This window comes from Chaetodon auriga, chromosome 13 (assembly GCF_051107435.1).
Source record: "Chaetodon auriga isolate fChaAug3 chromosome 13, fChaAug3.hap1, whole genome shotgun sequence".
Taxonomy (NCBI): domain Eukaryota; kingdom Metazoa; phylum Chordata; class Actinopteri; order Chaetodontiformes; family Chaetodontidae; genus Chaetodon; species Chaetodon auriga.
The window spans coordinates 17043932-17070179 of record NC_135086.1 but is presented as its reverse complement, the minus strand read 5'-3'; the positions used below and the strand labels follow the sequence as shown (position 1 = coordinate 17070179).

Here is a 26248-nt window from a genome sequence, read left to right as displayed (position 1 = left end):
TGGCAGCATCCAAAATAAAATGAAGGAAATATTGTCTTTGAAACACTTATTGGACGTATTGAAAAAAGTAATAGTGGCACTGAAAGTGTTCCATAAACCTCTACTCGGACACTATTTCTTAAAAAAAAAAAAAAAAAAAAAAAAAAAACAAGGCATGAGATAACATTGACAACACTGAGACCACAGAACTGACTCACATAAAGGGAATGCAGCCATTTGTTATTGTTTACATGCTTCCTGCTGTATCAAAATCTCAGCTATGACAAAGGTCATTACTCCCCAACAGCAGCCTCTGCCTCTTAATTCACTGACAACTGAACAGAACCAACACTCAGGATATGACGTTTGCCTACAGGACCTGAATTAGCAGCACATACCTAGCTTGGTGACAGAAGAGTCATCTGGGCAGAGGTGCTGGAGATTCTTCTCTCCCTCCAGCTTCCACTAAGAAAATTAAGCACAAACCGTGAGGTCACGTGACAAACGGCTCTTTAACAACAGGTGAGCTTGTTTGTGAGATGCTACATGCGCAGCGGCAGTAGAGTTTAAACGGTATGCTAACGCAGCATAGCAGCTAAACATGGCAGACGGAAACGGTTAGCTCGTTCAGATGGCCCGCCTATTTCGAACGGTGCGTTGGATTATTTGTTGAGTGTGTCACATGTGGGCGGAGTAGCACAATTCTTCGGTCCGAGCTAGTCCACAATTTACTGCATAAAACCAAAAGTTTAGATTAAGTGGGAGAAAGAAAGCAATAGGATAATACTTCAGTTTTCAGTGTCAGCACATTAGTACTACAAATGCCATGGTAGTGTTTTACTGCCTGGTTTTCAGTTGTCTGTGTCTCAGTTAGTTTGAGGAACTTAGATTGAATACAGCGTATTAAGGCACAAGCTCCATGTGGGCACAATGTAAACTAACATTAAATGTATCTTGAAACGGGCCTCAGACAGACAGGACCACCAGATGTGATGATGATTATACCCCACCTGCTCTGCCAAGTTGGCAATCGGGCCTTGGTGCTTTTGTGTGTGTGTGTGTGTGTGTGTGTGTGTGTATAACTGAGAGACTGGAGCTAGAGGGAAAAGCAAAGAGTTTCTCTCTTCCTCTGAAGTGTTGGAGCAGATTTAGCAGCAAATCGTTTTTCTTAAACCACATTTATTTCAAAGGCTCATCTTTTAGCAGTATTTACATTATACAGTACAAGTTCAATATCTGTACAACTCCCTAGGATGCCTAGAAAGAAAGTCAAGCGTGAAGAGGTGAAAAAAAAAAAAAGACACAAAAGATGAGCTTCCAGGCACAAGCTTAAAACACCAGACGAAGCCTGTGTCACAGAAAGAGGCCAAACAAAATCAATGAATAAAAAAATTAAATAACATGAGAGGTTATGAAATGGTTCAACTTCAGACCATTAACACCATTAAAGTACCACTGATGTATCATTGTAGAGCGGACCGTTTAATGATTGTAAACAGCGGGCGAGGACTTCTCTCAACTTGTCGTGCAGCCACAGTGAACAATACCAAAGACACTGATGATGGATGCTCAAGTGATGGCCACACTGAGGGTTGAGTGTGTAATCTCCTCTCCAGCGTACTTCAAGGAATGTTATCGTTGAATATAATATGATGGTCGAGCCTGTTCAGCATCACGTTCCAGTGACTCCTGTCTGTTCATCAGAGGAGCAGTCGTGACACTCCTCTTAGAGCAAACCACCTTCTTACAGATTCAATCCTAAATTATGTGTGGGATCGTGTGCATTTCACACACTCCACAAGCCAGCCCACACATATGCATGCTCTTTCTTTTTCTTTTCAAAGCTTCAGATGGAGATGGTGCACGAGATCCTCAGAGGTTCGTCTCATCCCAGGTTGGGTCATTCATGCTCTTCAGCACCCTCCTCACAACCTTTTCCAGATCCTTCCGTGCTCTCTGCTCCTCTTCCAGTGACCTCTTCATCTTCTTGTTATCCTGTGGGGGTACAACAAATCCTCTCAAGCATGTTGCTGTAAAACTGATTTATCACCAGGTAGCCTTGTAAATTTATATAATTCCAGTTAGGCCACTCTTTACAAAGCTAACAATATTTAGATCCTACAGTCAAACCAGGTAATTTGAACTGAAAGTTGTATTTTATATAAATCACACCATCATGAGCTTTAATAAAACATCTAACATTCACCTGTTTCAGCTCTTGAACCTCATCCCTCAGGGCGTACACCACGTCCACCAGGCTCCTGTATGAGTCACAGGTCAACACATCAGCGATGCAAACTAGACTGGTGTTTAAGTTTACTATAATCTTTGCAAAGTACTCCATTGCACTCATGTAAGGAACAGATCACTGAACCTATTGCTGTTATCCAAAAAGTATTAAAACACACCAATGAGCCACACCGTTACACTTGGTGACAGGTTCCTTCATTATGATGAACATGTAGTTTATTGAGCATAGTTGATTGTATGACCTGTTCTGCTGTCATGTCACTAGAACACCATGTGTGTTAATCCACAACAGAAAACAGTCCCACAAATGCACCAATTACTCATATTTGAGTAATGTTTGCAATAATATACAGTGCCCAGCTGTTTAAGAAAAGTACTGAATCTTTATAACAAGTAAGTTATACATTTATGACCCCTTTAAAGACTTAGGTGTTCAGTAGGGACAAATGTGTTTTGGTGCCACAGATGGTATGAAAGTGCACCAACACATTGTTGGTTTTGGTCTTTGGATGGGATTTTTTGCTATGTAAAGACAGTAATTCAGGGCAAAGGAGAATCATGAGACAGATTTATCTATTATCTTACTTTTCTTCCGCTGCACTTTGTCCGTTGCGACTGGGACCCTCCATCAGGACTTTCTTCTCACCGGGGATGATCACATGCAGCCCAGTTTCCGTTCGCGGTCCTGTTTCAAAACAGAAGAGCACTCAACGAGTGGTACTTTGCTCATCTCATCTTGTACAAAGATGAGTCAGCATTTTTAGACCACAGTCTGGACTTCTTTATTGGAACGAGTGACAGCATAGAAGAGAAACAAACATACACCACAGTTGGTAGTAGTAGTAGTGTTAGTCATGCACAGACCAGATATCAGACAAGAGCCAGAGGAAAGTGAAAGGAAATGAGAGGCTGGCAAAAAAAAACAAAAAACAAAAACAAATCCATTCATTCATTCACATTACAATTCTCTGTCAATCCGAAATTAATGAGAACTCCAACATCTTCCCCAAATGACAACTCACACCAGACACAATCAGATTCACCAGAATGCCAGAATCTACCAAATGACAGATTTATTCAAAACTCATAATACAGCGTTTGGGACTTGAACACTTCAGCAGTGTAGAACAAATACACTGACAGCGCTGTTAGATAAGACATGGTCACATATGTGAACTGAGTACAGCATTAGAGCACACGGAGGACAATGTTGGTCAAAGACAGTTGGTCTCTTCACCCTGCCTGTCCCACAGTTTGACTTAGTTTCTTAAACCACAGAATACACCTGTCACAAAGTATAGCACATGATATAAGGACAGTGATATTCTTAGCTCAAATACTCATAGAAGTTAGAATGGATTTTTTTTTCTTGCTCCATGACAACTAGTATTTACAGAAAGGGAGACTATGTGCTCTTATATTTCAAGTCCACTCTGACAGTATTCTGAGGTTGAATGGGTAGTTTACATAGAAATGTTCCCATATAATTACTGTCTCTTGTTTCTTTTTTTTTTCCTTCTTTACCCCAATGCTTTCAAAACACCGCAGGTGAGCTTTTACACTACGAATGAGCATTTACTTTACAGTAACACTGAATACTCAAGTCTACCTTTAGGACTATATCATACACACTCTAGGTAGACGACAAAAAGTACAGAATTTAACTGATTCTATCCCCACACCCACTGGCCCATTACATGATTGTGCAAAATAATTCAAACACTTCATGTTATAATTTTCAGTGTAAACTTTGATACAGACCAATACAATTTAAAAAAAAAAGAAAGAAAAAAAAAAAAGACAAGAAATGATTCTTCCAGGGATCATTTTGTAAACATTGACATACAGAATAAAATATAAATTAAAAAACACCTGTATACAACATAATGAATACATCAAAGAAACCATTTCAGAAACAGTAAATTGTACTGTAACATGGACCAATATATCCCATTTGCACGGCTTGCTGTAAGAGGAGATAGATTCTAAGTGGATGCCAACCTGTACTTTTAATACCAATACTGGAAAAATACTTCTTCATAAAAATAGTCATTAATGCAAGAGATAGCATGGGAAACCTCGCAGGCCAGACAACACAAAGGCCTGTCTGGCTTATGAGGTCGTAGCATAGGTGCTAGCTTGTTGTGAAGGGATGTTTGTTTTTGACATTATGCTAACCTGGTCAAATTGTCAGAGTCTGGTTAACAGCTACATTTTATAGGAGCAGTTCAACATTTTAGGAAATTCTCTTTCTTTCTGAGATTCTGTGCAGTAAATATAAAGCTAGCAGCTGGTTAGCTTAGCATAAAGCCTGTTCTCTTGGCACATAACTAGAGGACTGAAATATGATTACACTTGATTGCGTTCTGTGCACGAGTGAGACAAGAAAGTCAGTATCAGCTTCAAGCTTGTGTGTTAACTATTCAGACCAGAAATGGGGAAACCGTTAAGATAGCTCTGTCCAAAGCCTAAAAAAAAATCCACCAACGAGAACCTCTAAAGCTCACTAATTAACATATTATATCCAGTTCAAATAATTTAAATATTGAGCTTTAGCCGGTAGGTGGATTGTGTTACCTTTGGACAGAGCCATGCTAGCTGTTTTCACCTGCTTCCACTCTGTATGCTAAGCTAAGCTAACCTGCTTCTGGCTCCAGCTTCATTTTGAACAGACAGATCTGAGAGTGGTATTGATCTTGTCATCTGACTCTCCCAAATAATTGAACTATTCCTTCAGTTAGTTGAAGGCATTAAACAAAGGTGTTGGATTTGACAGGACTGTAGCTGTGTTAGGCTGTAGTTTACAGTTTATTAGCGTCAGGCTATGCTTGGTTTAAATGAATCTTTTTATGATGTTAAAGCACTAACTTGAGGTCTAAAATAAAATATAAATGCAACCCTGTAGAACCACTGACAGACAGCAACATCACTGGATGGAAGATCAGGCTTCAAACGATGATGCTTAGGAGACTACACAATACGGTAAACTGTTAAAATGAATGACTTAAAAGGGTCAGTTTACCAAAAATACAAAAGAATCCCAGACATTTTCTGACTTAACTCTAGAGATGGTATCTAGTGATGCAGGAAGTTGTCTCAGTTACTGTTACTCTCAGATTTCTGCAAAACACACTGTTGTTCAATGGTGTTTGATTTCAAAACCAGAAAATTAGGGGTTAAGTCTGAAAATGTACAAATGGTTTTTGGTAATTTGGGTGAACTGACCCTTTAAATTCACCCTTCTTAGTCCACGAGTTTGACTCAAGAGTGACGCTAATGTGATAATCTCCTCTTCCTGTAGCAGACAGCTGCACCAAATAATGAACTATGTTTCACAAACTATTAAATCTAGCAAGAACTTTAAGCATTTAGTAGCTTTTGGTCATGTGGTGTGACAAATTGAATCATGCTTAGCACTGGCAACATGAATAAAGATCCAAATTATGACAGAAATGATAGAAAATGTTAAGAATTTGGATACTGTACTTGCATGCTGCTATATTATCAGGCAGCGGGGGCGTATGTGCCCGAACCTGTGCGTGTGTGTATGGCATCTGTGCTATGTTTGAGCATACATACTCTAGAAACACATACTGGAGAGAAGTAGTACATGGTAAATAGAATACACTCGTTCCTGAATTACATCTGAATATCAGACAGGAAAAGCTCAGTCCCAACCTCTCCCTCCCCTGGTTATCCCTCCCCTATACTCCACTCCAACACCCCTATACTCCCTGCTGAGAGAGTCTGCCACATTATGGTCAAACAAGGGGAGTGGTCACATTCAAGATAAATTAACAAGAATTACCAAACACTTACTGCATGACAACTACACAAAGAGAGGAGGCACATAAAAGGGAAAGTGGCAAGGCAACAGGGAGATGCTTAAAACATCTTAAAACAAACAGTCTAAAAATAAATAAACCAAATAAGTTAACAAAAAAATGAACAAATATATCATAGAAAATAAATAGATAAATTAAAAAAATCTAGTTTCTTTTAATACATTGAAGGTAAAAGAGGTAAGCGCGCTGTACGTTACATTACAGTACAGCGTGGCAGTACTGTACGTTCTTTAGTTCTGGTGAGAGATGCAGCTCTTACGCGGCACTGAACCCATCCTGTAACTGTGGGTGGTCCAGATGGAGTCATAGTCAGAGTCCTCCGAGAGGTCAGAGGACAATTCTGGCCGTGACACGCTGCTACGGCGGCCCGGCGAGTCCATACAGGACCGGTCCACGTCGGCCAGCACGTGGTTGTGCATCAGGTCGGTGCCCTGCCAGGCTGGTCGGGGCGATGAAAGTTTAGCGGTGGCGTCGCGAATGTAGAGGGAGGAAATGGTGGAGGAAAAAGAGGAGTGATGGTGCAGAGGGAGGAGGAAGCATTGGCAACACGCAACAAATGGTAAATCATATAAACCGGAGATGCAGAGTGGGGTGATGGAGCAGATCAGAACACATGGAGAAAAATTAAAACAGAGCATGAAGGAAACGAATATTGATGGGAAAAAGAAGGAACTCGAGGTAAACCGGAGCAATGCCAAAAAAGTGAGGAGTGGAGGAGAGACAGACAGAAGGAGAAGATACTGTTAGAAAGATCAGTTCAGAATACCAGTGTTAAAGAAAGGCACTGAGTAACAGAATACAGGTCCCACTAACAAAGACGGCGAGCTCCAGTATGAGCCTCTCTTCTTTAGTGCATGCACATGTGCAGCATGAGTTTGATTTTGTGTTTTCTTACTGGAGTTCAGAGTCTGCCTGGTTTTGGCGCTGGTGCAGTAAGCCTCAATAACCTTCAGGATCTGGGCATCCTCTTCCAGAGCAGCTGTACCTGAAAAAGAGGCAAATGGAGGAAAAAAATTAATTTATATGCCTGACAAGGCTAATGACAACAACACACTGACTGACTGACACATACATGTTATGTATTCATATTTCTTAGATAATAATGAGTGGGATGGTAAAAATCTATATAAGCCTTGAAAACAAGTAAAATATTCTAAATATTATACTAATTGTGGTGAAACTGGGACATTTTAGTGTTTTACAGATATTTGTCAGGACACCCAGCAACTAAGTATGAAGCAAAAGCCAACAGGCAATAAGCTCAGCTTAGTTTAGCAAAAAGATTGCAACCAAAAGTCCTCCTTCCAGCACTCTAAAGCTCACTAATAAGAATGCTATATCTTGTTTGATCCATATGCACAAAAGAAATGTAAAAAGGCCAATGTATCATTTTCCAGGAAGTTACAGCATGTAACAGTAGGATAGCTGTTTCCCTGCTAAGCTAAGCTAAGCTAACTGTCCAGGCTGTATCTTTATAGTTAACAAACAGATATGAGTGTTACTGATAAGAAAGTGAATAAGTTATTTCCCAAAGTGCAAACTGTTCCTTTAATATGAAAAAAACAAACTCTGGACTTAAAATTTTAAACATACTCTTCCTCAAGGCAAATTCCTCCTCAGACTGTTTCCTCTCAGGTTTGCGCTTTGGAAGGAGTTTCTTCACACTCTTGGGACTTTTACTAAGATCCTTTACACGTGGGGCAGAAAAAAAATGTGAGATAATTGCATGGCAATTAGAAAATCGACATAACAAAAACAAATGAATAAGTCTTGACTGCACAGAAACACGGTCCCTTACTTCCTTGTAGCAAAGGGCTGCAGAGGGTCTTAAAGGGGGCGCAGGCCGCAGACAGCTCAGGCTCCAGGGTTTGGGGGTATTGGGTGGTTCCAGCGGGCCCCACATCATGGTGCTGGAAAGAGACGTCCCATGGGAGGAGGGGTGAGGCAGGGTGTGGTAGGTGGGGGCCACTGTCATGGCCCTCCCCTCAGCATGCCGGGAAGGGGTGAGGGGGTGAGATGGGAGCTGAGGAACAAAACAAAAAGGCCAATGTAATGACATTTATCACAAACAGACATCTGATGAGCCCTCAGCAGATGCACCACCGTACACCATATACCATACACCATCATACATACAAACATTTTGCTAACACTATTGCCAAAATATCATGTCCATGCCATGTTCGCGGCTTGTTCTGGGGCCTCCTAGTGGCTCAAAAACGATCAGGACATAATGGAAAGATTTTTCTCATACAGTTCTGGGTCACAATTGCGGCAAAATGGATGGGGGTGCATCTCCAAAACAGCAACATTACAGCTGTACACTGACGTGGTTAGATTACCAACCAGCCAAGTGTTCCCCAAAGTGTCTGGGGTCTGCTCCCCAGTTGCAGACACCCAATATACCTCTGCAGGGAAGCCTCCTCCTGCTCGTGACACCACCCTATTGTCAATAAGCCTAAATCACAGAAAAACATTCTATTTCCCTTCACTGAACTCCCACAGATAGATTTAGACTATTACCACTTGCCACAATGGAGCCACCAACATGTAGTTGGTGGCTCCATTGGCCTCCAAGTGGCCTCTTGTAAATAAAATCAGCATTACTGTTGATTGTTTATTCAAGGCATGAGGCCGAATGTTGATTGGTATGCAATTGTATTCATTTCAGTAAATTCAATTGTGCATTACAGCCATTCTAATGACAGAAATAAGCCACTTCACAGAGGGTTATATAGTCATTTTAAATGATTGCTAGGCATTATGTGAGCCAGCCTCATTAGGCATGTTGATTTCAGGGTTCACGTGATAGAAATCTGTGCAGCATTAGCATATACAGTCATAGTGTTTACATCATATTGGGTATAAATGATTAAAGAGAACATTATCTGTATGTGGGTACGTAAGCATTAGCTCCTGACCGTGTGGCAGGGAACAGTGAGTGGTTTGTGGCTGGGTGCTGCGGCTGCAGTGTGTTTGATCTGTCTGGTCAGGTGTTCCACCCAGTCCTGCAGGTCCTGCTGGTGTGTGCACACCACCTGGAGACGGTCAAACATTGTACCTGCAGGGAAAGAGACAATGTTGTTAAAGGCATTATGTGTGAATAAATCACACTCAGCATCTTGCTTGTCCCATGTCGCCTTACCATTGAGCTCAAAGGCGTTTTTATGGGCTTCACAGTCTTCTAGTTTGGTCACTGTCATGCTGGCCAGGGGCAATTTTCCCTACAGAGGGAAATCATCGCATCAGAATCAAGACGCAACAGAGACTAAATCGGACTGATGTGAGAAGATGTTTATCACTGACCTGGAATATAAAGCCACTCATCCTGGGGCTGGCAGACAGCATGAGGAGGACGTGAGGGAAGAGCATGAGGTAACGCTCACTCCTCTCCTGACAAACGATGGAGAAAATGATCAGGTGCAATGCCATTTGTATATCAACACCAAATAACATTCAAGCTAGTTCAGATTAAAGATTCTCAATGAGATGCTAAAAACTTTTCAGAGAGCGTCCAGGGAGAATATGTTGGCTGTTGACGTCTCAGTTGTTAAGTCGCTGGAGTTTTACATCTCACTATGCATCATCAGGCTGACAGTGATGATTCTGTAACTACTAAGCCCTGAATATCGCTCTATGGATACATATTATACTGTCAAGCGAATGGTACGTTCCCTTCCTGTGGCTCACATCATGCATTTGTATATGTGCACCTTTAATGCAGCATTTATTCTCAATTACAACCACTGCAAACCACAGGCTGTCACTGCATTTTGCATTTCACTCCGCGTGAGCTACACGGCAGCCAGCCAGCGAGGCGAGTTTAACACGACGGCAACGTCGAACGTTTGAATATTATAACACATACTTAATGTCTTTTATTCCCCTTACATCCTCCAAAGAAACTTTCAAGCTCTTTCAATCACCTCTTGAACACTCTGTTACTCATTATGGCTAATTAGCTGCTGCAGAAATAGCAACAAGGCACAGGCTGATCCAGTACTAGAAAACACAGAGCTTAGCAATATACTGTAGCTGACAAATGTATCAGTATAAATGTTTCATTTCAGCTGATATTGATGATTACTGATAATTTTTTGATAAACACAACGAAAAACATTTTAGTTTTGTAAGTAAAAAGTTATTTTTATGATTAAAATTAAGAGTGTAAGGACTTACAAATTTGTTGGGTCTATTTGTCTTAATTATGCTTTTCTAATTGACATGGTTCATGTTATTGTCGCTACTAACACAATCCAAGGAAGTTGTATTCATTTTTACTAACTTGTTTTTCTGAAGTGGCCTGTCAGTTCATCATACTGAATGATGTGATGCTCTCATGCCAAGCAAATTACACTGCAGCGTTTCATTACAATGTAAAACTTAGAGTTCGAGTGAGGTACTATTGGATCCTAATGGAGGAAAGTGTGTGCAAAGATGTCCCTTTTGATAAATCTTTTTAAGAGAGGAGCTCTCCAGTCATAATGAGGAGTCATTTAGAACGTGTTCTCATAATCACTGAATTTCATTACATTCATTTGGCAGACGCTTTTGTCCAAAGCTACTTACAATTAGTGCATTCAAACTCGACAGAGCTTTTTATCGCAATGAAGGTTTCGATGCACTTAAGATGCCACAATTAAAGGACTCATTTTGCACTTCTCAGTCATAGAGAACTCTGACTGGGAGTTAAGTTATTACAAATAAATTATCAGTGTGAGAGTTCAATGAAAGCTGAAAGAGGGTGATGATCTAGGCTTTCCTGTCAAGTATGATTTACTAATGACTGTCATTTATTTATGTTGCTGATTTTGCTTTTCAGCACGCCAAAGCAGTGGTTAACTGTATATGATGCAGCCCTGGATGTGTTTGTGAAAGACAAATGTGCTACAGCATTAAAAACCTTACTGTTATAATAACATTAATTATCATGGCAGAGTATTGGGTTAGGCAGAATTTCATGTAGAAGCAATGCTGGTAGCAGTCTATATCAAGAAGTAGCTAATGCTGGTACCTCTGAGCCAGGACTCTGGACTAAGACCTGGCTCATGTACAGCACAGAGCCCAGGGTCTTAATGTCGTCCCCCTCCCACAGCCGGATGGACTCGGTGAGGATCTGCAGCTCCAGCTCTTTACGCTTCCGCACCTCCTGGCACTGCGCCTGACACAAAGGAAGCAAACAACAGCTTAAAGACCTCCCATTAATTCAATTCATTTCATATTAAGTCTGGTGACGTGCTACATCTGACAGGGGAGGAAGTGAGATCATCTTACAGACAGATTTTTGAAAGATGCCATGCACTTCTGAATGTCTGGCCGGTCAGGATGACTCTCCTGAGAAGACACAAGAGAGGAAACATGTTGGCTATTAAACACACATCATAACACGAGTGCCCCAGACAGATGTTTAGATACACACCTCCATGTGCCTCTCCAGCTCTTTGAGTAAGGTGGGGTATTTATCGAGTCTCATGAAGGGTTTACTGAGGCCTGTGGTCAGCGTGAGGATCCCAGGACTGACTGCACCCCTCCCCTCCATGAACTCCCCCAACACTTCACTGCAAGAGGAGAGAGAGAGAGAGAGAGAGAGAGAGAGACATAAATTATTCATTTAGCTTCTCGTGTAACAGTGACGACCTACAATGATTTTTCTATTAACACCACACACAGTAACTCACAACGTTTACAACCAACAATATTCAGAGAGCAACTAACTGGCTGCTGTTATTCTTATTGGCTAGAAAATAAATTCATGAAGTCCGTCAGACCTCTGTTAAAGCTGACACACATCGCTAACTGGCATTCAGCTTGTTACAACTCACTCAATCGCCGCCTTTGTAATGACGAAGGAAATTTAAGACTCGCTCCAATGAAAATCAAGTGTTTAACCTCATTAGCGTGTCCAAGGGATGATTTTCATATGCTACAAGACAAATCATGACGAAATAAACCGTCAACGCCAAGGCCGAGCAATTCTGCCCTGGACCTGCAGTGGAGCGACGACACAGATGCAGACAGTCAGCGTTTCATATGCAGCACACCAACGCAGCCAACCCCATCAGCTTGTGGGGTGTTCCATATCATGATGATGTAGTCAAGCAGAAGGCTCATGTTCTCTGTTACTATTATGTTGTCATTACGATACGGATACATAAAATACATTCCCATTCTGACACATCGACTTGTAGGCGACACTGTGCAATTCGCTTTTCTTTTTCAGATTTGGTTTCCATTTCAAACATGTATGGCTGAACTACAGCCAGTCACAGGCGAGCAGGTATGCTTAAACTGCAGGTGAGTGGAGATGGGGTGGGTGGAGATAGAGACAGGGACTATTTGCATATTCATAGATCCACACGAACTACAACACAGATTCCAAAAAAGTACACTTTCTACCTTCCACTTTCTAATAATAATAATATCCTATTATTTTGTCCTCTCTATTTATATTAATGAAGGCAGGGGAAAAAATAATAATATACCTGTCAGTATAATGCAATACAGTTCAACCACACCATAAACCACAGCCTCTGCACTGATCATACAGCTGAATCAACAACTTTCAAAAACAGCTTCAACAAAAACTAAACATCATAACCTGAATAGAGGTAGGATTCAGATCAGGCCTCAGACTGCCTCTGACTGTCTGACTGGGACGTTTTTTGTAAAAAGCTGTCAGGTTTTGTGTGTCTCTGTTTCAAATTGGGTCCAAAGTTTGGACTTCTACCCCCTCGTACTCATGGTAATTTGCTTTAAACACCCACACAAAGTTTTTCTCATTCTCTCTCCTTCAGCCTGATTATTTGCTTTCAGTGCCAGAACTGCAGTTGTGTTGATAATGAAAATCTGACTGCAGAGTCCACCCTTTGTATTCGTAGAAACATTCATTATGCAGAAAGCGGTTTATAGAGATTATCCAAAATGTCAAGTTGTGGTGGAGTTTGAAAATCAAGTTTCTAATCAGACTGTAAACAATGACTGGTGCACAGAAGAGGAAGTCTTTGTCCAGATATCGGTTACCCTGATATCAACTGGCTTCACTGAGGGGACAAAATATTGCCCATTGCCCCAGAGGCTAAACTGCTGTCAGATGATAGCTAATGGGTTGCGAGACTGATAAAAAAGCGTTTCCCTGTGTAACATCTTCATTCCTTGTGAAAGGCTGCATGGAAACACTGTAAAATGAGACTAAATATGTTGCTGATGTGTAAACGTACCCATGCTGGGTGAGCACATTCACTGCAGAGGGGTGGTTGGAGCAGTAACCAGCATAAAGAGCCTTCATCTGTGGCATGAGGTTGAGGAAGAAGCCTCCCACCCTTTGTTGGCTCTCTGGAAGCCTGAAGAGGAAAAAGATCACACACTGATAAAATGCATCTGTGCAAACTGTCATACACACAGACTGAAGTGTATGGAGTGTGAATGTGTGTGTGTGTGTGTGTGTGTATAAAACCACAATGTATAATATATCCCAGAGTCTATGGTTTAACCCAACATTGCTGTAGTTCAATGGGCTCAACACTAGATGTCCTTCTGCTTATTATCAAACAGTGAGGAAGCTGCTGCAGCCAGCTGTGTGTGCGGGGAGGGACTAACTTGGTGCACTCCTCCAGCGATTGGACGAGCATCTGCTGGAAGGTACTGATCTCCTCAAGGTTGCCCAGAATCAGAGCCACGTCTGAGGTGCTCAGTCTGGAGGAAAAGACAGGATGGATACAGGTAAATGGTGACAACATATTCAATGACATGCAAAAAAAAAGTTAAAGGGTACAAAGTCTGATTGATTGATTTTCCTATTATACAACAATCAAGCTGAACCGGCTCCTGCTTTCATCAAGGTTTATGTGTAAAGGAGTCGCACTTGTCAATGTTCTGAAGAGGTCTCAGGTAGTTCGTCAGGAGGCTCTGAAGGTCCTTGGAATATTCTGTCTCTGTTTCTAAAATGTTCTGCAACACCTACAACACAGAGCAGACAAACTCAGCATCAGTTATTTCACAAGTTAGTGCCACACACACTGAGATCTAAATCTATCAAACATGTAAAAACATCTAATGTTATAATGTTGCTTCTATTCAATTCAAACAGCTGAAGAAAGTACACAAACAAAATATGTGTGCACAGTTTATATATTATGCAGTGAAAAATGTGTATTCCCAACACAGGTTCATAAAGTGAGCCATGTAAGTGCTCAGTGTTTTCACTACATTCATTCATTCATTCATGTCTGCATGAACTGCACATCTGTATTAACAAACCACATACTGGTTCAGTCTTTCTCTGTTGGAGATGGGGGGGTTAGGGGCAATAATAGAAAATAAAGAATTCACTTTGTTTATCATGCTGTGAGGATGGTTTTACAAACCACACCTGCCCTCAGCTGCAGTCACCTTTTCATGGGTAGTCACAGGGCAAAGGGACAAAGTATGTCAGAGGCCAACTACTTTATATCCTGCTACTCCAAGTAATTACTTTGCGGCAAGAGAATTTACAAAGACTGAATGGAAAAAGGACAGATCCAGGCACAGATAGAAGGCAGGCAGGAATGAAAGCCCTCAAAGCAGCAGGGACAGAATCCTTGAACAGATGTCACAGAGAAGAAACAGAGAAGTTGGAAAGAAGAAATGTGAAAAAAAGAGCACTGAGCTGCATCCTTACCAAGTTATAGTACGTCTTGCTGATTGCAGAAGTGTCAAAGCCTTTAGGTGGACTCTTAAGAGTGCCAGACTTGGGGGACACTTGTTTGTCTGTGGAGACAAAAGAACTGAATCAGGGCACATAAGTCTGGCTAACATTATGTCTAATGAGACATGAAGACAAGCATGTGCAAGTGGACCAACAGGCAGCAAAGGCAGCAATATGGAAATAATCTTACTGCTATAATGAGGTCACAAATGCATCGTGACTTGTATTTCCCAAATCATCTGTGCATGACTGCTGATATAAATCAGTTCAAACTCTTTAAGCATGAATCATTAGCATTATATTGAGAAACAGGCACACAGTTATTAGTGGCATGACTCACGCAGTTGAAACATTCCCGTGTTTCCAAACTCTGAAAACTACTTCCTAATGCAGAAATTAGAAATATAAACTGCATAAAGATGCTACTGGCTGTAAAAAGAAAAGTGCTTTTTCTGGCTGTTCTGTTGTATTGCACATGTTTGCACTGCTTGATATCAACACACTTATGTTTACCTTTTGTGTATTGGGAATCACACTGAGAAAAAAATAACGATGGCTCAATAATACGTTGCTTCAGCAGCATTACAGCTGCTTTCTGTTCTCTTTTCATTCATCCCATGAGCAATAAGGCCTCTTCCACAATTCTTGTATAAAACCTAGTCTTTCGTCCTATTGTCTTTTTATTGTGTTTCTGTTTCCATGCTGCCTGAAGTAAAACCGTCATCACAGAACGCTGCTACCACTGAACAAAATCAGTTGGGTGCCCGTCAGAATACAAATATTTTACTCTCACTAAAAATGATCATCAAATTGGTGGGGTGAGCAAATAAACGTCAGTAAAACAGAGGATTGGATTTTAAGCCGCCACCTCTTGCCACATGGCGTCTCAACCTGTTTTACAAGCGATAAAACAACAGACCGCAGCAGGCCTGGAGACGCAACAGATGTGGGGCTGTGTCACCGTCACAAGGCCAGATGGAATGCCTATGACAATGCAACTGTGATGCAGTGTACCAGTTGGCAGTTTCTGCCTGAGAGTGATGTGAAAACGTCTGCTTAGAAAATGATTTAATCTCTCAAGCTGCTCAGGGATCATTCACAGACGCATGCAGGGGAGGAGGACATATTTAAAATGATTTCAAGGATGCAACTGTCAGCTTTTGGAGTTTAAATCAGATATAACACGCTATGAATCCCAACACTGCTGTATTCATGTTGAAATGTCTGCAGGGGTAGCTGAGGTACCCACCAGAGCCTTTGATCTCACGGACATAGTTGCTAGGAAACCACCCAGTCCTGCCACTGAGCGTCCCCTCCCACCAGCCGCCCTCCTCCTGGCGAGTCACGCTGATGATGTCACCCTTGGTGAAGGTGAGCTCATCCTCGTTGGTCTGCTGAAAGTTGAAACGTGCCTTCACCAGCAGCTGCTGTCCACTGTTTTCGGACATGTCCTGACAAAAGAGGGAAGGGCGACACCGAGGAGGGGGAGAAGCAAAGGGAGAAGTGAGCAGCGAGCAGGGACAGACATTGTGAGGAGTGGAGATGAAATACTAATGAGCTCAACAGACTTTAGCAGGAGGACAAGTGTCAACAAGAAGAGATTTCCTATCAAACACCCCTTCATCCATATTGTTACACAAACCCAGCAAATATTGTGAAATATTTACCACTCCTCATTCCCATCCCTCAGAGATTTCCCCATGTTTCCAATTAAGTATTCAAAGTGTACTTCCACTGCAGTTTATACAGCGACTGCTCAGAATCGAGCTTTATTTCCTCGTAAATTTTGCTGTGACTCCATTACTTCGGTTGCAGCTGTTGGGACGAGACTCCATCATTCTAAAGGTGAGGTCAGGCTGAGTGTCACATGTGCAAAAAGCAGGCGCTAGCATGGCTAGCAGGCTAACAAAAGCGCTCCAGCTTGTAAAATACTGGTATACACTTGAATTAGCCTGTTCATGTCCTTGCACTCACTGCAGCCAAACAGAATAGAAAGATTCAGAGCCAGGGAGAGGTCAACTTGCGTCTGGAAGCAGATGCGTCTCGCCTGTTCCTCATTAACACAAGTGAGGAGTAAAATCCAGCGTGACTGTGGACATCTGTGTTTATCATTCAACAAGACTCTGCCACCAATTGGGAAAAAAAAACAAAAAAATATCTTTTAATATAATACAATTAAATACAACATTGCCACAGGCCATGAACTCAAACTTATCAAAAACCTGTTCATTGAAAGCTCCACAAAGTTTTCACGGCATGTCATAATATGTGACAGGTGCTGTTACTGTGTCCGTCGTGTTTTCTGTGTCCCCCCACCGTGCTGTTAGTGAGTGGTGACCTTACCAGACTGCGAAACTGGTTCTGCAGCAGCTTGGAGGACCGGCCCAGTGACGCCTGACAGGACAGCGACTCGAACGACTTGATGCGAAGGGCCGAAGAGTGTCGGGCGCACACTGAATCACTGCCCACGCCGATATCTGAACGGAGAGGGCAGAATATAAATACACCAGCGCCCACGCGCTCATGACTACTCACGGGTCTTTCATAAAAAACACCCACACGTCGCACGTATTTTGACTCACCTGCTGTCACTTTATTGAGAGCAACCAGACTGCTCAGCACCTTTGAGAAGTTCAGTCCCAGCAGCAGGTCACTGGCCTCAAACGGCTGTGGGTGAGAGAGAGGACAGAGAGGGAGGGAGACACGAAGAACACGAGCGTCAGAGACTCATTGGCAAGCGCAGTTCCTTTGAAAGCTGAATCACTAATTCCAGCGCAGCGGGGCTGTGTCATCGCTCAGTGGCAGCAGTGAGCAGTCAATCGATAACTCTAGTTATCTTTGACAGAAGTAGTGGGCGAAACACACAAGCTCAGCAGACACACATATTGTATATCTGCAGCAGCTACAAACAGACACTATTTACAGAATTCCACCGAATTGGTTGAATTATACGCATTAAAAAGATACTGAGTGAGGCTCCCTGGTCAACTTCATGAAGGGCAAGAACATCAAAGGAAAAGGTTGGATATGTTCTGTATATTTATTACTACAACAATCTCATGAAAAGGCCCAAACCAACAATGAATTGATCATACTGGCAAGTGTTTCCTGTATGGTCTGATTTATTGGGCTAATTTGCATTTTGCAATTAGAGCTGCAGCAGTTTCACCGAGCTGTTGTGAAAACTAATGGTTATCATGTACATGTACATTTTCTTAATTACTGTACTGAACTGAACTGTACTATCAAAAATATATATTCCAAGTTTATACCAAGCCTCATGTCTGTCAGGATATAATATTTTATGGAATAAGAATAAAAACCGTTCTGTTTTAATTCTTTTAAGGATCATTGTAACTAATAATAACATGTTTGATTAGTGAATTAATCGATCAATCTATAACCTATGAAAGAAAACTGTGGAAGATGCCCACCACCAGTTCCCAGAGCCCAAAGTGACGTCTTCTAATTACTTGCTTTGTCCAACCACCAGTCAAGAAATATAGCAAATTTTGATGTTTGATTAATCAATTGTTCCAATCAATCGTTTCTTCACCATCATTCTATCTAATTCCTCTGTTCCACAGATTTCCATTGCTCAGTGAGTCACACTCTTACAGTGGTTTATTTTAAGTCAAGCCCACATTCTCCATCCCGGTGTCAAAAATACTCACCAGCACATGAAATGTGCTACCTCGATATTTTTCTGTTAACTAAACGAGATGAGTCCAGAGCGTCGAGTGACGAGGTTTAAAGTGAGGGTTTAAATCACTTGCATTGACAATATAACACGACTGCACATTAGAAACAGGTAGAATAACGGCAGCCTTATCCTCAAACTGCAGAAGAAGTATCAGCGCCGTCTGCGTCACTATCAGTGTGACTCTCACGACCCTCTCGCTTCGTATGAATGGCAGTGATTGTATCTCTGTTGACGACTGTAGTTGTCCTCTCGCTTCCTGCTAACGGCTTCATGTGATTAGTTACTCTCGCTTCAGTTACATTGAGGGTGAGTGACTGTGAGATATGAGTCTCTCTCATCTTCCGCTCTGATTGCAGATATGTCCTAAGGGAATATGTGAATGACTGTGTATGAGAGTGTGTGCGTGTGCGTGTGTGTACAAGCTACTGGAAGACTTACTGTCCTGAAGGTGTGTTCATGTGAAAGCGCCCTCTTCCTCACTCGTCTATACTTTTGCTGGGACTCAAACTACCACTAACATTCAGTGTTCATACTTAACTTTTTCCCCCCACGATAACTGTCATCATATGGTGCAGATTTAAAGTCACTGTCCATTAGAAAAAAAAAAAAAGTTACCAGTCTCCACAGTGAAGCGTGATGGAAATTAAACCTTCATGCATGGAGATAATGAACATGACTAACGCTACAAGCGTCGACACGTCCGCTAGGCCTCAGTATCACAGTCAGGTAATGATCCCTCAGAGCAGGCTGACACAATAGTGCAACACCCCTCTGTGACTCAGTGAGCTACAGCAGCGTGATGAGCTGCTCCCTCTCTTGTCACGCTGGAGGAAATCAGTGTTTACCTGCACAGGGTGTTACAGCCCACTACTCCAGTTGATGGGACATGGTTACATATCAGACATCCTAGTAAGAGATGCCTTAAATATACTAAATTGCACTGACACGTGAATGCTTCTTTAAATAGAGTTAGCATCCAGTACAGATAATGCAAAAGCATAATGATCCTTAACGTGCAGACAAGGATGCACATTTTAAGGCCAGACAGAGGAATATTCTTCATCGGCCGAGTTAGTCTCCTGACTTGTATTCAACTGATCATGTGTTTCAGTTCCTGAAGACCAGACTGAGGGCAAAAAGCCACCAAGACGAGGAAGGAGTGACGATTATAGGCCTGCCAATACTGGATTCACTCAATATTTGAGAATTTACTGAGTCTGATTTAATGTATCAGCCCAATTTATCGGTCTAGCTCCGATAAAGATGGCTGCAGTACAGACCTGCAGAGGTCAGACATGAAAAGGGTTTGCAGCCAAATAAAAATATGCCTTTTGTGCGCTAAAATTTGGAGGAAATGAATGATGAATTTCTATGATGGCTTGACTGAAGAGGATGTCAACACCCTCATGTCAAAGCTCAAAATTCTGGACTCTGACCTTGTGGTCGTTGCTTTAAATCCAATCTGTTTTAGTAAAGAGCCAACCGGAGCTCAGGAGATTCATCAATTATTATTCAGTAACAATTTTGATCATCGACTAATCGTTGCAGTTAAGTTAAATCGAGCAACAGTGGCAAATATCCTCTGGATCCAGCATGTCCGATGATGAGATTTGCTGTTTTATTATTTCAAATTGTGTCGGTCTTGGCCTGTTGTTTGGATTGTGATGGACATTTTATCTATTTTACTGAACATATCACACATTAAGCAGTTACTAAATTAATCAAAAAAAAAAAAAAATAACCGACAGATGAAGTGATGATGAAAATGATCGTCTGTTGCGGCCCAGCAGCCAACACAAAAAATGTCAGCGTCCAAATAGCTTAAACAGCACCGTGTGTCACTGCAGTAACTATACAACACAACAGCCTTTTCTTCCCCCCTTAATCAAGACAGATGGACCTGTGATTATTCTCAGGGTAGACCAGGGGTAAGGTTACTATTCCAGAGGGACCGGCGGGGTCATGGGAACACTAATGATCACTTCCTGTGGTCAAAGACATCAGGGGTTAGGGGTCAGTAACAGCAGCTGTCCAAGTGTGAGACGTGGTCTTGAGTGTCTACACTGCAAGAGGTACCCAAATTAGATCTAAACGAGATCAATCCTGCTGAAATGTCCCCACTAGACACGCAGGAGAGCAAGACTAGCATGCTGATGCTCGGCCAAACATCCAGCTTAACTCCGTTAGAGAGAGGTAGGTCAGGACTGCAAAAGCACAGCGTCTGTCTGTCTGTCTGTCTGTCTTTCTCATGGAGAGGCCACGGCTCTAATCTGCAGCCACAGCTACCTGGGGTCAGAGCCAGCAGTGCTCCGGGCTCTGGAGGAGATCCATCTTTTTGCTCTACAGATGGTGAGCGGGACGACCGCCATGTCCCAAACTACTGTAATCCTGCTCTGTCCAGTTCACTTAAAAAGGTCATATAACTGAATGCCCTCTTGCACGCAAGGAACTAACTTTGTGTTAAATAAAATGGAAAATTGGTGCCTGCATTGAGTACAGTCTCTGCACCAGCGAAGGCACAAGTCAGCACGACACACAGGAGCAGTTATTCTAGGGAGTTTGACTATTTGTTACCAATAAAACTGCAGATTATTGCTCAACGCTGATGCCAGAACCCGTCCCTGTGCCGAGCCAAAACAAACAGAGCTTTTCCAATAAACTCACAATGGATGTCTTTTGCTTCCCTGGCATTTCAGCTGTCCATAACCACTAAAGGGGACATGTTTCACACACTTTATGAGACAGCGCTCGGTCTCACCCCATGTCCACCTCTTGTCCAGTGGCTGGAGTCTCTGCAGAGAGAGGCAACGCTGAGGAACACTGGGCTGCATTGTCAAACTGGGACGGTTCAATGACCCTTCTATGCGCCGGCCAACACACAGCCTTAAACAGCACGCTGTCCTCCATTTGCTCAAGATTATGGAGCCATTCTCACCAGCCATAAAAGCAACACACTGAAATATTCCTATACAGGCCCTCAAGGGTGAGCTTCTTAATCTGAGGACATGTTAAGACTTTACGCCTCATAATAACAAGACTGCAATCACCACGTTGGAGCAGGACTCACTGCCGTGCTCCTCTGCTGTTCACAGCTGCACAAAGTGATGACACAGACTGGCTTGTCCCTCGCACAAGCCCGAGGACAAAGCTCTGCATCAGTTAAGAGCCTAAACATGATCCAAGCGCTCCTGGACATGATTGAGAAAATGTGAGCAGGCTGCAGGGTTGTACTTTTAGCAATTAACGGTGACAAAATGTTGCAAATGTATCAGCACCGGATCAGTGCTGCGTGAGGCTGGCGAGGGGTGATTGTTCTCGGCTTGCAGTTCACTCCTCCTCCCTCTGTCATGGACCCATTGTTTATTGTATCTGCGTCTCCTCTTAAAACACGCACACTTCAAGCAGCTCTCCTTGGCGTTATCACGCGCAGGCGGGCGTGGTGTGAGAGCTGGGTTAAGGCTGGATGTGGGAAAATGTACTTACCTCGACGCGAAATGATGTGCAGCCCTTGAGAAACTCCTTTATGTTGCTCAAGCACTCGCCGTCGTTCTTCGGTTCTTGGTAGATCTGGAAAGACGGAAACGCTGGTTAGACATATGCTTCCACTTCCACGCTGCGGGTTTCTCGCTTGTCACACTGCGGTTTTCTGCGAGTTTCTCAGCCCTAAAAATGGATCTTCTCGATCGACGCGCATTCTTCGATGTGTGTGTGTTTGTGTGTGTGTGTGTGTGTGTGTGATCGCAGCGGGCCTGACACACTCCGGGAGGCTGGACTCAGATCCCGCAGCGGGGAAGTGGAGGAGGCTGGAGCGTTGGGTCGAGGGAAATGACGTCGACAGATAAGGATCCCCCCACTGGTGCTGCTGGAGCCTATGGGAGCACTGGTTTTTATCACTACCTGCTCCAGCAAAGTGGTAAAGAGGAAAAATGTTAGACAAAAACTCATTCCAGCCTCGTTGATACAAAGCTCTCACTGTAAGGCAAAATAAGAAAGTCTAGGATTTATTGCAGGGCTTAGTCTGAGCTAGATGTACCTAATAAACTGGCAAATGAGTGTATATATATATATATATGTAACAGAGACACTGTTTCTGCTTCTTTGGCATTTCTGTATTGCAATTTCTTGTTACTTATCAGCTGACATACACTGTATGCCAACACCAATATATATCTGCCATAAGCAGACCAATATAGAATTCTGAGATTAACTGGTGACCAGTATACAAAACATGCTGTATAAAGTATGAAATAATGTGCCTCACAATGGAGAATCTTAGTCTTCTGTCTGTCTGTCTGTCCTCTATAAAAGGCAAAGAAGAGATGTGAAGGGGCCAAAGAGGCCTGTTACTGCTAGCTGGAAAGAACCATGATATCTGTGATATCTGGTATCTACACTGACAGCACCTGACATCAGACCCAGTTGTGGCCCACATCTCCCACTTCCTTCCAGCCCACATGCAGCACTGTGCAGACTTGTGGCCAAAGCAGAACTCAGATGAGGGCCACATCAGGGCCAGACAGTGGCACAACATGACAAGCCAATGAATGAGGAGCCCTGGGAGACACCCTACTCACTACTGAACAAGCACAGCAACGACATGCAATGTTATTCTTATTGTTGTTGTTAGAAGTAATAATAATAGTATTCAGAGTGTGACTGATAAATCAACAAGAAATGTCAGCACAGATATGCCAAAGATATGTCTGAGATCAATTTAGAAAAGTGTCATCATTACATAGTTTGTCCACCAGGAGGCACTGATGTTTCTTTTTGTCCTCATCAGTACATATATTTTATAAGGAAATAAATGGGGTCCTTATCTAAAATACGTGATTATGATAAGTGGGGGGTGAAAAGAGACTCTTGGCAGATATATTGTTTTGTTTTTTTTTTGGTCAAATGTCAACATCTCTATCAACCTCAAAGACCCTGTATCTGACAGGCTGCAGTAGTATTATTATAACCAAGTTCTAGTTCTGTCTCTGTTGGACATTCTTGCCTTTGGCTTCCATTGAGGTTTCCATTTCAAGGATAAATCTATCATAGCAGTAGTTCGATTGATCATATAAACATACTGTTGTGGGGCATGGCAGAGGCATTTAACCCATGGCAGTTTTCCAAATTTTGGCAAACCAGCAAAACATAATGAATCCTCCCAGAATGAGGCGGCAGCAGATTTAACAGGACTGAGATCAGCAGTTTGCTGTATACTGATCTGGACCTCACCCATCAGGACGAGGCACCTGTTTCCAAGCATAGATTATTTCAACTACAGCATCTTAGAGTGGCTGCATTTTTAACCTACATCAAACCCTATCCTTGGAGCAACACGGTGAAACATTTGGTCCTGCCACAGAAATGAGACAGCACGCCGCTGCCGCTGAGGAGGGAAATGGAAGAACCTGTTTGCCATTTAACAGGCAAATATCTGACGCTGATGAGGAGGTGCGGGCAGCCTCGAGCAGAGCAGCTTCTTTTCAGGAAAACATTGCCTCCCTTAGGTAGCTGTCTAAAGTGGCTGACGCCAGACGTTGACAGACACAAACACTGCGCTGTTTCTTTAAATGGGGAGAGGGTCCATCGCCGTCTGTGCGCCTTTGCAGTCAATGGCGGCCCACTCTTATTGCTGTGGTCTGTATACAAATAGCCAGCCAGTCACCCCCGGCTGGTCATACTGTGTGTATCAGAAAAAAAAGAAAGAAAAAAAAAACATTGACATACAAACCACGTCGCCCTGGATTAAAGATGAATTTAAAGCAGGGGCTGCAAACGTTAACGCAGATCTGCATTGGAGGCATATCAGAACGAGGCCTTCATTATTAAAGCCTGGTGGATCTAAAAGCTGCTGATAAATTTGATCAATCACCGATCTGTTTGCTGTGATGCCGCCTTTATCTAGAGCAGAATGCGCAGTGGAGCAAACGCTTGACATACGTATGTGCAGGCATATAGCGCTGCTCTCGCAGACAATAACCCGGTCTGCCGTGACCTACAAAAGAAATCGCCTCATGGACCACTGGGCAGAAAGAGAAGCCAGACAACAAACCGCGTCGGTTTTCACGGATCTGGGCAGCACACAGACACGCCGACGGGGGCGGGCGGCTGGCTGTATGCAGAGGAGAGCGGCGGCTGTATCAGTGCCCTTACTTTCTCCGTGGAGCCCGGGCTGAGCCGCTCCAGCAGCCTGCACAAGACCACCCCATCTTTCAGGGAGGTCTGCAGAAATGCTTCAGGATCCGAGATGGTCTTCTTCGGCGATTCCAGCACCCCGAGCGTAATCAACCATGTAACCGTCTGTTCCGCCGAATTCATGTCCAGTCACAACAGATCCTATTCAACAAAGCGGCTGTGTTTGGTTTCTGAACAGCTTGCTGCCCCTGTTACGCTGTCATCTGTGCGTTAGGACGGCAACGCGGTTAATCCACAAAAATGATGCATGAGATGTCGATGAGAGAGAGAGAGGCTGCGGGAAACCCTCCACCTCAGGTTGGATGCTGATGACGGCTGGCTGGTGGATATTCAGCAGGTCTGGTTTCCTCCCCTCAATGGTGTGTTTTTCCCCTCCAACCTGGCAAGCTGTCAAGTGCGGTTCGCTGTGATGCGTTAAGGCAGTGGACTGCATACATGCGCATCGCAGCCGCCAGCCACTCATCCATTGGATGACATCACACAAGAGGGACAAGCCAGTCCAAGCAGTTGTTAGGGCACTTCAGCATGACATGAATAGGCTTTTTCTGCGTGGCTTTGCATATCCTGCTCTCTTTTATCCGTTTATTATAACCGCGCCACAGGCTATCTGTTGTTATCTGCTGTAAGCTGCGCTGTTTTCGGACAGGCCTCAATTCAAACGAGGAAGCAGCTGAACAGACAAGTCAGATATAGAGCACCAGCTTCAATAATGGCACGATATTTGAGTTTGGCTACATTTGATGTCCATAACTGAGCCAAAGGTAACACAAAAGAGGCAGGAGATTTGGTCAAGACAGTCACGTTTGAGCAGTGAGTCATGCAGATCTGTTTTAACCAGAAATGACTTAACTGATGCTCATCCCAGCATGAGTAATTATTTCTCATGGCTCTCAGTGTAAGAGACGTGAATCAAAATCTGAAAAATATCAGGGATCACAAGATCATTTAAAAAAGAGAGAGAGGGAAAAAAAGAATAGAAGAAAAATAGGAAAAACAAATCTATTTTGCAAAATTCTATTCATTTTTGCTTCCTTCTCCTTGTGAAATACTGGATGATCTGGCTTTAAATCCTTCAAATGAAGTAATCTGAGAAGGATTGATGAAGCTTTGATCTGTGATGCTGGTTACATGTACACACCACTTTATTTATCCTGAGCCAAACTGTTTCCTTTTTCTGTATGAGCAACCTGCAGCTCAGCCTCCCCCTGCTTTGGACTTTTTTATTGACATAATAAAAAACAGGTATCAGATTAATCAGTGATGAAGCACCAACACACATCACATCACCATATTCACATGTTGTCTGTTGTGGAAGAAATAATTTGCATTGTGTGTTTGTGTGTGAGGACTTGCTGAGGAGGTGTTGTTAAACAATACATGATCCAGCCTTCTCATTGTGTTTGTCCTGAGGCAACAGGAAAAATTAAACATTTATGATACACAGCACAGTCAAGCAGGAACTGGCCGTGCAGTAGAATAAAGGGTCACTTCTTACTTTGGCCACAGGGTGGGGCCCTCTGCTCACTGTGTTCAATGGATGCTGCCATTAATGGCTATGCACAAATAGATCAACCTGCAAAGACAGCAACGACACAGTTA

At 42.8% G+C, this 26248-nt stretch overlaps 1 protein-coding gene across 3 annotated transcripts; it reads right to left on the bottom strand.

Annotated features, from left to right (window-relative positions):
* Positions 1-1149: 1149 nt before the first annotated feature.
* arhgef7a (Rho guanine nucleotide exchange factor (GEF) 7a) lies at positions 1150-25065 on the bottom strand. Of its 3 annotated transcripts, XM_076746726.1 has the most exons (22): positions 24608-24905; positions 21944-22027; positions 17340-17424; positions 17101-17234; positions 16007-16208; positions 14731-14819; positions 13936-14030; positions 13671-13766; positions 13292-13414; positions 11494-11632; positions 11349-11408; positions 11089-11235; positions 9381-9467; positions 9220-9298; positions 8996-9135; positions 7873-8097; positions 7668-7761; positions 6970-7059; positions 6334-6513; positions 2815-2914; positions 2186-2240; positions 1156-1974 (listed from the first exon to the last, which is right to left on the bottom strand). In XM_076746726.1, exons 1-22 carry the CDS (start codon positions 24770-24772, stop codon positions 1852-1854), a joined length of 2592 nt encoding a protein of 863 aa, XP_076602841.1. In that variant the 5' UTR covers positions 24773-24905; the 3' UTR covers positions 1156-1851. The 3 variants fall into 3 exon arrangements, with proteins under 3 accessions (XP_076602839.1, XP_076602841.1, XP_076602840.1); XM_076746724.1 differs by lacking the exon at positions 6334-6513 and having other exon boundaries at positions 1150-1974; XM_076746725.1 differs by lacking the exons at positions 1156-1974; positions 2186-2240; positions 2815-2914 and having other exon boundaries at positions 3288-6513; positions 24608-25065.
* Positions 25066-26248: the final 1183 nt, after the last annotated feature.

Bases quoted from the DNA above. Each gene is read 5' to 3' on its own strand.
- arhgef7a (XM_076746726.1), bottom strand. From the start codon at position 24,772: ATGAATTCGGCGGAACAGACGGTTACATGGTTGATTACGCTCGGGGTG. The intron at 17,425-21,943 runs GTAAGTACATTT...TCTCACCCACAG, and splicing joins GCACATCATTTCGCGTCGAG to CCGTTTGAGGCCAGTGACCT. The intron at 11,409-11,493 runs GTGTGTATCTAA...GTGTCTTCTCAG, and splicing joins AGCTGGAGAGGCACATGGAG to GAGAGTCATCCTGACCGGCC.